This window comes from Chelon labrosus (assembly GCF_963514085.1).
Source record: "Chelon labrosus genome assembly, chromosome: 21".
NCBI classification, from domain to species: domain Eukaryota; kingdom Metazoa; phylum Chordata; class Actinopteri; order Mugiliformes; family Mugilidae; genus Chelon; species Chelon labrosus.
This window is the reverse complement of record NC_140354.1, coordinates 14,890,883-14,901,500: the sequence shown is the minus strand read 5'-3', so window position 1 is coordinate 14,901,500 and position 10,618 is coordinate 14,890,883. Positions and strand designations below refer to the sequence as shown.

Genomic DNA, 10,618 nt, shown 5'->3' with positions numbered 1-10,618 from the left:
CATTGACTGATAGCTTGACAAGGGTGGCGGAGAAATACACTGTGAAAATGAAACATTCACAGAGGAAGACACGCCTACCCTGGTTAAACAGTGAGATCTTCCTACTTATGAAAAAAAGAGATCTCGCCCTCAAAACAGCTCTGTCAAGTGGACTGTCCACTGATCTCCTTATTTACAAAGGACTTAGAAATAAAGTGACAATGGCTTTAAGAAAGGCAAAAGCTTCCTATTTCTCTCAGTTAATAGAGGAGGCTAAAGGCAATTCTGCATCCCTTTGGAAGCATTTAAATAAACTAACAAATAAAGAACCCAAGCATATTAAGATAAGAGAGCTAAGGTTCAGTGGACAACCCACAACAGATAGTATGCTTATTGCTACCGAGTTTAATCGTTTCTTTATTCAGTCAGTAGAGGAACTTGCTCAAAGTTTTGATCCTCTATCGCTAAATAATACTGAAAGGGAAGATTTACCCAACTCATTTTACATCAGAGAGGTCAACGAAACTAAAATCAGCAAAATATTAGACAAACTAACTATTTCAAAATCTAAAGATGTGTCTAACTTGGACACAGCCTTTATTAAACAGCATAGCTCCTCTATCATAAAACCATTAACTCATTTAATAAATCTTTCTATAACATCAGGTAGGTTTCCAGACCAATGGAAAACAGCTGTTGTCTCTCCCATTTTCAAATCAGGGGACACAGACCAGCTATGTAATTATCGACCAATCTCTATACTCCCTGCTTTGTCAAAGATTTTGGAAAAAGTTGTGACAGAACAACTAGTTGACTATTTAGAGTCAAACCAACTTCTATATCCTGAGCAGTTTGGGTTTAGACACAAACACTCTACAGAAACAGCAATCTGTTTTTTTGTTGAAAATCTCAAGAGTATCATGGATGGGGGAAATGTCGTGGGCGCAGTGTTTCTCAACCTAAAGAAGGCGTTTGACACTGTCAACCACGACATCCTGCTATCAAAGCTGTCAAAATTTAATTTTTCCAAACAAGCTCTTAGTTGGTTTGCTTCCTATTTACATTCAAGAAAGCAGTGTGTGAGGATCGACCAAAAAAAGTCGGTCCCTCAACATATTAATATTGGCATTCCCCAAGGCTCCATCTTGGGGCCGTTGCTCTTTAGTCTTTACATTAACGACCTGCCTGAAAGCTGTCCGGGGGCTGGTTGTCAGCTTTATGCAGACGACACAGTCATATACACGTCAGCCAAGACATCAAGTGAGGCAGCTGAGATTTTATCTTCATACTTGAGCAGGGTTTGTCATTGGCTTTATGATAATAAGCTTACTCTAAATAAGAAAAAGACAGTTTCCATGTGTTTTTCTATCAAAAACACACCACAATCAGAAGATTTTTGCATAAGACTGCAGGGAGAGGAAATTGAGATGGTAAAGGATTTTAAATATTTGGGTGTAGTTCTGGATTCCAGACTTAAGTTTGACAAACATGTCAAAAAGATATCTAAAACAATAAAAAACAATTTAAATTGCTTCAAACTAATTAGACATTATATACCAATCAAAGCAGCACAGCTTTATATGCATGCCATGATTTTCTCTCATATGTCATATTGTGCTACAGTGTGGAGTCAGGCCTCTCCAACTACAACTAAGCTAACTGCATCTTTGTATAATCAAACCTTAAAAATAATGGCTAAGAAACCAATAAAGTGGCATCACTGTCACATTTTGAAGGAATATAAATTGCTTAGTTTTGACAACTTCCTAATATTTTTGTCTGTCAAACTGGTTTTTAAGTGTTTACAGAACTTGGCACCAGATGTATTGTGCCATCTTTTTAGCAGACAAAATAGTGAAAGGATCACTAGGGGTACGGCAAGTGGTAACTGTAAAATATCACGCCGTAAAACCTCCTTTGGACAATCAGCCTTCTCCATAAAGGGCTCCCAGATGTGGAATTCACTACCGACTGAAATAAAACTAACCCGAGACATTAAAATTTTTAATGCAAATGTTAAAGTCTGGCTGAAACAAAATCAGAGCTGTATGCACTCTTAATGGTTCATGACTTGGTATGATTTCAGATGTATTGTACATTTTATTGTATTATGTGGTTTTGATGTTTTTCTTCTTGTTTTCTTTTTTCTTTTAAAAGCCTAACTAGGGACGGGAGTTGGAAACTAGCATTAGCTATAATCTCTGTATGCAGAACATCAGTCACACTGACTTGTTTGTAACGAGTGGAAGTGTTACTAAGTTAACCTGCATTGTCCCTATCAAATAAACTAAATTAAATTAAATTAAATTAAATTAGGATGGTGGTCATAATGTTATGCCTGATTGGTGTAAGGTTCATTATCATTCAAAAATTAATTCCTTTCATTTGTTTTTTATTCAAAAACCATTCTCAGCTTCTTCACACACCGTACACATGGAAAGAGGAACATGCTTTGGGTCTTATCCAGCTATTTATTTGTTTTAAGTCAGCTAGCATAGACGTGTGACGACACGTAAAAAACTTTACAAGATGAACTGATATAAAACCATTTTAGATTGCTGCTTATAGTAAAGACAAATCCGAGCCTAATTACTAAAGCATCGCACTGTGTTTATTCTATTGCTGCTTGTTTTGTACTTTGGGAATAAATTAATAAAAAAAAAAAAATGCTACATTACTTGTTAATTGTAAAAACATGTTTGTAACAGTACTACAATAAAAAAAAAATAAAAAATTTTAATCCCATCCAAGCCCTTCTGGTCCCCGAACACTACGTGGAATCCAAAGCCCTCTACGGTCCTTCCACTTTGATGATGTTGATCTGCTGCTCTTGTGACGAGTTCAGACTGCAGTCCTGGAAAGTCCCCGCTGAACAGCTGCTTGGGAAATCAGATGCTTTACTTTCAGGTGCTCTAAAAGTCTGAGGATGGGACTGGCTATACGTAGACATGTAGCTTTGCGTGTAAGGTGGCATGAGGGTTTGATTAGCTTGCTGCGTGTATACGGCCGCGTACGATTGTGCTTGAGGGGGAGTGTGAGTGAGAGGAAGGCTCTCGGCATTGCTACACGGCGGAAACCCATTCATGCTTGTAGGACTCAGTCCTGGCAGTTTAAAGGCCTCTACATTTTCTAAGCTATCTAAAGAGTTGAAGCTGGGCTGGGTTTGGCTGCACTGAGTGTACGTGCCTTGACTGAAGCCGAAGGTGTCTTGACTAAAAGAGGTAGGTGCAGAAGCTGCTGGCAAAGCAGAGGGTGACGGGGTTTTGTTGTGCTGCTGCTGAACACTGCTACAAGGTCCCAATTTGGAGGCAACGGTCTGCAGAGTGCTGAGGATCTGCTTCTGGATCTGCGTCTGCTGGGCCTGCTCCCTCTCCAGCCGGCACTGCTGCTCCACCAGCATCTTCACTGCGAGGCCCAAGCTGCGCACCTCGGAGCCCAGGGTCTGAATCTGGTCCTGCAAGCCGCCCCTCCCTCCGACGTCCTGGACCGCCTGCTGCGGGCTCGGGTTCCCCTCGCTGCGTGAGGCGGCCTGGCCTCCGGGGTTCTGCAGGCGGATGACGGCAGCCCCCGGAGGAGCCGAGGACGTTAAAGGTCCAAGTGGCCGGTTAAGACGAATCCCGACACGAGGAGGAGGTTGAAGGGAGCGGACGGAAAGCCCCGGTCTCTGAGTGAGGAAACGCCTGGGAGCGCCGCCACTTCCGGGTTGACCGTCCATAACAGTCTGTGGAGACGGGAGAGAACACGCCCAATTATTTGGCTTATCTGGATTCAGTTCGCTTGTGGTTATTTGGTCAAACAGGTCAAACATACAAATTCAACAATAACAGAAATAACAGGAACATCCGTCAGGTGACAAGCAGCATAAATACAGAAAAAGGTAGAACATAACCTCTGACTTTTTTGAGTTGTTCTCACCTTGTCTGTGGTCAGATCATAGGTTTCAGGCGGCTGAGGCATGGCACTCCTCAGATCAGCTCCTTGGATGCTCGACGAATCTCTCCTCAGCATCGACGCCACCTGGTGGAATGACTGTTGAGAAACAATGTGTACAAGTTAACACCGTCAGCAGGGCTGGCGTGATTTTTGGTCAACTGCAAGCCATTACATGCATGTTCTGTTCTTATAAACGTGGCGTAACCGTAGCTTGGGAAATCAGGAAGTGATTGAAGCAGCAGTGGCACTGTAACCAAGAAGCCAGACCAACTTCTACACCCACACTTCTTTCTGTGGCGCAAAGTTGGTCTGGAACCGCTCAGTTGGGAACTGATTATGCTCCGCCAAATATCTTCCAAGGACAGTCACATTGTTTGGGTTAGTTTAATGCTCTTCTGTCCATCGCCAAAAGAGCAACAGCGACGTAGTCATACATGACACAAGAGCGCTGTCGAGTTTAATTTCTTTACGGCAAAATGGCTGTGATTGCTCGTTGGACTATCCAATTGTGTGCAGAGGTATTATTTTTCTCTGTGTCCATCTTCTACTCTGTATAAATATGGACAACGTGTCCCCATTTCCATGCGTTGGCCAAACCGACTCTACATTCCCGGGGATGCGGGCAGCGCCATCTCGTGACTTTGGAGCCAGAGTCCGCGCAGTAATGTCCGAGATGGTTTTTACAACTCTCACGGTCCCGCGGGATCATTTTACGGAGCGGTCGGCACGGCAACTGGGAGTCGTCATGATGTCACAACCTGTTTCTATAGCGTCAAATAACTAAAATGAAACTTAACCAAAAAATTGACACTTGCACATGCATCAACATTATGTTAACTGCCTAAAATGAGGAAATATAATATTTGACGTGTATTTCAGTGTTTTAGTTTGGCCCAAGTCCCATCCACTAACATGGAGGAGGCAGAGCTTATGAGCTATATTGCAGCCGGCCACCAGGGGGAGCTCTACTTGCTTTGGCTTCACTTTGGAGGAGCTGTTCTGCATCCATATTTATACAGTCTATGGTCCATCTAAACAGACCCCATCATGAAATCCAAATGTTGTCTTACCAGACTCATATTCTGATAAGAATTCAGTCCAACACCGTTTAGAATCTGCAAGCAAGCAGAATCTGAAGTGTGTTTGTAGTAAATACTGAAAAAGTAGGCATAAACAATCTAGCAGAAATGAATAAAGAAATATGTCTTTTGAACATCAGGTTTGGCACATTGTTCTCTTCACAAGAACAAAAAATTACAGCAATGATGCCATTAAACGCGTTTATATATCTATTGATAGCCCTACTAATTACACAACATTTGTGCTACTGAAAACGATTATGACAAGACAACTTTTACATATTTACCTTCATCCTGTGTGACAACGCTTTATCCAAAAGTCTTTTCCGTGCGGCCAGCATTGCGCTGGTGGCTGGAGAAGGTGTGGCTCTCCTCCTCACGAATGCTCCAGAAGCTGTGAGCGTGGAAGACACAGCTCCCGTCTCTGCCCTTGTTACAGTGGACTGGGGAGCTCTCCGCTGGCTGGGCTGCGCGAGCGATGTGACGCTAACAATCTGAATGTCGTTTTCGTCCTTGTTTTCTTCCCGTTGCTGTTCTGGCCGGCCGCTTCCACTGGTCTCCCCAGAACCAGATGAATTTCCACCGGCCTCTGAATTCGTGGAAGCCTGTTTGGCAAATTCGGCGGCTGCTGCAAAGCCAGCATGCTGAGACGCCTCCCGTAGGAGGTTCTGTAGACGAATGTTACTCCAGCTCTCTTGTACCGCCCCAGTTCGTGGCTGCACCTGCACCTGCCCTGGTGCGGAGCTGCTCCCAGCCTCCGCGGGTCTGACCCTCCCCGGCGGCCTCCCTTGGAACTCCCTCAGGAACAGGTAGATGGCCTGAGCAGAGACCTTGATGTTCTCCAGCTCCAGCACAGCTTTGATCTTGCGGAAGCTCAGACCGGCCTTCCGCAGCTCCACCACTTTGTGTTTGGCGGCGTCGTCGAGCCGGCCCATCGTCTCTCACTCTCGCGCTGTAATCTGGAGAAGATCCATAAAATAAAAACCTGTAATTAACATTTAATAAAATTATAATAAATGTGAAATGAGCGCGTAAGCTGCAACCTCCTTGGAGTGGAGAGGACAGAGGACTACCTGACAACCCTTTGCCGTCTTGTAATAGAGCGCTCTCTTTACGTTGGTATCAATCATTTTAATTTCAGAGTCTCTTGGAACAAGGTTTCAGGATTTCTAGTATTTATAAAGCTTTGCTAATCGACGGTCAACAGCCCTGAAAAGCAAATCAGCATCAGAGACTTCAGATGTAATCAGTTCCTCTTCCCCTCTCTCTTCACTATTCACAGTTACAGAAATTGGACTAATGCTCCTGCTAACTGTCATTTCTTAAATGCAAAATGCATGTAAAACCTTTAAGCTTGTGTAGATCTACTACTTACTAATCACAGTTGCAGAAATTTTGGTTCCCAAACATGTGCAGGCTACTGTCTACAGTGATACACACGTGGAATAAAAATGTGAATGTTTAACTGCATATTTTGTCTTGGCAAAATTAGCAAGAAGGCAAAGTGGTTGCCTATTGTTACACGTATATTTTCGTTGAGATTAAACACACATATGCCAGGTTTAGCAAAAGATAACTCTCACACTGGTGGCAAGAATGCTGCTCTTTAACTAGCTATTAAGTTCATCTGCAGCTGAGCTAGCTAACTATGACAGCTAGCACAGTACCGTTATAAACTGTATGGACTCACATTAAAGACACGAGGGAAGCACGAATGTTTTTTTCCTCTTCGGTTAAATCATTTCAAAGTCATAGTGTGAAACATTTAGTCGCTGCATAGCTAAAGCGCGGCCATACACTCGTAAACTGACAATTTATCCTCACCAGCGTAAAATAAACAAATGAGTTGTAAGTGGCGCTCAGCTGGCTACGTCACTTCCGCGTGTCGTCATCACGGAGCGACGGTTTTTTCAGTCCACCAGTGGTCGAAGCGATTCCACCTCGTTTGGAAGAAATGTAAGTTTAGCCTTTTATTTAACTCCAATCCAGCTATTTTCAGCTTCAGCTTGTGTTCTAGTGCATGCGAAAAATTAAAATATGTTCTCCAGTCGCGTGAATGCTTTAAAAACAACACAATATCCGATAAACTGCAGCCCTCAACCGACTCCCGTGTTTTGAGGAGATGAATGAAATTCAATGGCGGCGCGTTTCCCTCCGAGGTTGATAGTCGAGTTAACTAATTAATAGAGGTGTTTTAGGCATAATATGAGCATTTTTAAACTGTATAACTGCGATCTCGTTAAATCTCCTGAAAATTTAAAGAATAACCAGTTTAGTAAATTATCGAAGGAGGCTTCGGCCCGGAGCAGAGGCGATTCTACGGTCTATAGGGGCCCCGGGCTAAAAATGTTCAGGGGGCCCCTCTAACTAGCATTCATCACCATTATCTTATTTTGGCACAGACAAAAATAAATAAATATTCACCTATTATTTATATTATTTTCAAACTACCAATAAATAAACAACAAGTAGGGTAAAATATCGTAAATTCAAAATATCAGTATTAAAAGTCTAATAAGCCATGCAGTTTCCTTTCCACAAATGTAAGGATCATTGTAAAACCTTGTGATAATATGAATATAATTTAAAAAACAGAACAATGCAAGCTTAAATAATTAAATAACTTAAGTCAAAATATCAGAAATTTGGTAAACGAATTTCACAAATGCTTACTTAGTGCTTAATGCTTTTACTTAGTTTATGTAGATTATAGGTTAATTATCACATGACCATAGGTTTGGTAGGGCCTCTTAGTTGAACAGGGCCTCTAAATGTGTTTTGCCTGGGATCTTGGCACAAGGGATTGTAACATCTTATCCTGTGTATTACTGAATGTAAGGGGGGGTTGTGTTGTGTAACTGCAGTTATTATGTCCACCATGTCCAAACACCTTTGCACATCAAGTAAATAAGTCTCTCCTAGGACGTGATTTGCATAGATCTCCAGAAGCTGTCCCTTGTAAATGTAATCGAGCTAGCATAGCTAACTAAAGTTAATTGGAATAAATGTGATACTGGTGGAAGTTATTTTGTACAAATGTCTCTCCCTAACAGTATTCAGTTAGCTAATTGTTATTGTTTTTATTATTAGTCGTCATTATCTGCTTCTCTTACCACTGTCTCGTTTTGTTTTCTCCTCTTCCTCTGTCCTTGGAGACATAACTTCTTTTTATTTTAATTCGCATGCCGTTCTCATACTTAACACTTTACAGAGACTAAGTGTGCAGAGTTGTGTCGGGTGGGGGCCTGTTAGGGAAGTCTCCCACCGCACACATTGCCACTGCTGTAGTTTAAAGTTGTAGCAGTTTCCCATCTTGCTTGTTGACAATCTGCACTTCTGACTCTCTGGTTTGTTGTTACTTTCTTACTCTCTTAATACGTTTCTTGCGCCGCTTGCTTCCTTTTCATTGTAATTTATTCAGTGTATTTACTGTAACAGGCACATTGCTAGATTGCCTTCCACTGAAGAGACTCATAGTTCACTTATAGATGCCAAAGACCTTTGTTTCATCTCAAATAGAGCTTCTGCTTTTGAATCTGCAGTATCTTGCTTTGTATCATTGTAGCTTGAAGATTTAGGGGTTGTGGACTGCTGGGTACGATCTTGAAAATTTGAAACTAAATGATTGCTTTATTCATTTATAATAGCTTCAATCTTCTGTTGCAACCTTACACCGTTCTCACTGTAAATGTTATCAAAGTAACATTAGCTTTCTTCTGACCTTAGGGCACCATCACCCACAAAGCGAAAGGAGGAGGAAAAAACTAAAGACAGAGGCAAAGAGAAGACGAGTACCAAGGAAGGAGACAAGGACAGAGGACGGGACAAAGCGAGGAAGCGCCGCAGTGCTTCCACTGGCAGCAGCAGCAGCAGGTTTGTTTTATTCATCTTCTCTACATGGAGATAAATTCTGTCCTAAACGTGCGTAGCTTATTTTTCCCTTGTTTTGATCCACGACCAGGTCCAGGTCTAGCTCTTCTTCGAGCAGCAGCTCTGGTTCCAGCTCAGGCTCCTCAAGCGGATCCAGCTCGTCCGGATCCAGCCGCTCCGGTTCCTCCAGCTCTCGGTCCTCGTCTTCTTCCAGCTCCTCCGGCTCTCCCAGCCCCAGCCGCAGACGGCACGACAACCGCCGCCGCTCCCGCTCCACGTAAGCCCCCTCTCCCTGCGCGGCTATGCTGTATTTAAACACAGCGATGTCTTTTGTTTCCGAGTCGCGTGGGACTCATTCTGTTTTTTTTTTGTTTATGATTTTGCAGCTCCAAAACGCAGAAGAGGGGAGATGACAAGGAACGTAGAAAACGAAGCCCGAGCCCCAAACCTACTAAAGTTCACTTAGGGCGTCTGACCAGGAATGTAACCAAGGTAAATTTTGAAATTAGACTTGTCTCCCAGCCCCAGCTATTTTTCCTTATTTCCTTTTGTTGTCATCAGTCTATTTCGGTTTGCGCTCTGATTCAGTCTTACATAAAGTCATTCTCAGATGGAACACGTGTTTTCTGTTAACATACATAAAACGATGTCTGGTTTTAACAGGACCACATCCAGGAGATCTTTTCAACTTACGGGAAAATCAAAATGGTTGATCTGCCGGTGGATCGTTTTCACCCACATCTTACCAGAGGCTACGCCTATGTGGAGTTTGAGACCCCTGAAGAGGCCCAGAAGGCCCTTAAGCACATGGATGGAGGTTTGTGAACATGCTCAGCTCAGCGTCTCTCTCTCTCGCTGGATGAATCGGAGCAGACTCGTATGTGTTGATGTTAAACAACTCTCCGTGACTCTTGTTAACAGGTCAGATCGACGGACAGGAAATCACCGCAGCCGCCGTGCTCACTCAGCGAGTCCGCCCTCCGCCCCGTAGACCTTCTCCCCCTCGCAGAATGCCCCCACCACCTCCCATGTGGCGTCGCAGCCCACCACGTATGAGGAGAAGGTACGAACAGTCGACCCGTAAAGAACTCCAAGGACGTTTTGCACATTTTTATGTTGCTGGGTTCTGACCATTAAGTGTGTTTTTCTTTCACAGGTCTCGTTCTCCAAGGAGGCGGTCCCCGGTTCGTCGCCGCTCTCGCTCCAGATCCCCCGGCCGCAGGCGTCACCGCTCTCGTTCCAGCTCCAACTCCTCTAGATAGACGGGTTTTCTACCTCCGTGCGATTGCTTAGATTCTCTCAGTCCTGTTGTAGTTCTTGCTATCGTCTCCCCCGACTCGCTGGGCTCACCAGAAACAAAATCATCTGCATTGTAGCTAACATGAAAAAACATCTGTATTTAGAAAAAAACCCTACTTTTGTTTTTTAAAAACTCTTGTCCTGTGTTGATTCTGAAACGTTTCCTCAGTATTTCATTGTTTCAGACTGGGATCTACAAATGTTTTCTTTAAAGTGTGACTTCTTTCCCCCCCCCAAGTGTCGGTTTTTTTAAACATTTTGAAAAATAAAAGCGCAGAAAGACAAAGATTCTGAAAGACCCTCGCTTTGTGAAACTTCTTGGATCTGCTCCTACTAGTTTAGCTTTCTCAACATGCCCTAACAGTATCTGACGAAGCATGTTTATCTTCATTGTCTATGTCAGGGATATACAGGGATTTCCCTGTATACCCACTCTACCTCACCACTACCAGCATTGG

General features: G+C 43.2%; 2 protein-coding genes across 3 annotated transcripts; one reads left to right on the top strand and one right to left on the bottom strand.

The window, feature by feature from the left end:
* Positions 1-2,047: 2,047 nt before the first annotated feature.
* LOC311506064 (uncharacterized protein) lies at positions 2,048-6,828 on the bottom strand. 2 transcript variants are annotated; one of them, XM_084569942.1, is made up of 4 exons: positions 6,682-6,828; positions 5,279-5,950; positions 3,895-4,008; positions 2,048-3,700 (listed from the first exon to the last, which is right to left on the bottom strand). In XM_084569942.1, the coding sequence occupies exons 2-4, from the start codon at positions 5,924-5,926 to the stop codon at positions 2,771-2,773; spliced, it is 1,692 nt and encodes a 563-aa protein (XP_084426068.1). In that variant the 5' UTR covers positions 5,927-5,950; positions 6,682-6,828; the 3' UTR covers positions 2,048-2,770. The 2 variants fall into 2 exon arrangements, with proteins under 2 accessions (XP_084426068.1, XP_084426069.1); XM_084569943.1 differs by lacking the exon at positions 6,682-6,828 and adding an exon at positions 6,065-6,404.
* A 10-nt stretch (positions 6,829-6,838) lies between these two features.
* On the top strand, positions 6,839-10,460 carry rnps1 (RNA binding protein S1, serine-rich domain). The gene is made up of 7 exons (XM_084569946.1): positions 6,839-6,947; positions 8,718-8,864; positions 8,953-9,138; positions 9,248-9,353; positions 9,525-9,678; positions 9,783-9,924; positions 10,018-10,460. Coding segments are annotated over exons 1-7 (843 nt in total). The 5' UTR covers positions 6,839-6,945; the 3' UTR covers positions 10,124-10,460.
* Positions 10,461-10,618: the final 158 nt, after the last annotated feature.

What these genes read in the sequence shown, in the direction of transcription:
- rnps1 (XM_084569946.1), top strand. An exon ending in CCTTAAGCACATGGATGGAG is followed by an intron (nt 9,679 to 9,782) that starts GTTTGTGAACAT and finishes TCTTGTTAACAG; the next exon opens with GTCAGATCGACGGACAGGAA. An exon ending in CCACCACGTATGAGGAGAAG is followed by an intron (nt 9,925 to 10,017) that starts GTACGAACAGTC and finishes TTTCTTTCACAG; the next exon opens with GTCTCGTTCTCCAAGGAGGC.
- LOC311506064 (XM_084569942.1), bottom strand. Translation starts at nt 5,926, where the DNA reads ATGGGCCGGCTCGACGACGCCGCCAAACACAAAGTGGTGGAGCTGCGG. An exon ending in CGTTGTCACACAGGATGAAG is followed by an intron (nt 4,009 to 5,278) that starts GTAAATATGTAA and finishes GTTTCTCAACAG; the next exon opens with TCATTCCACCAGGTGGCGTC. An exon ending in ATGATCTGACCACAGACAAG is followed by an intron (nt 3,701 to 3,894) that starts GTGAGAACAACT and finishes CCGTCTCCACAG; the next exon opens with ACTGTTATGGACGGTCAACC.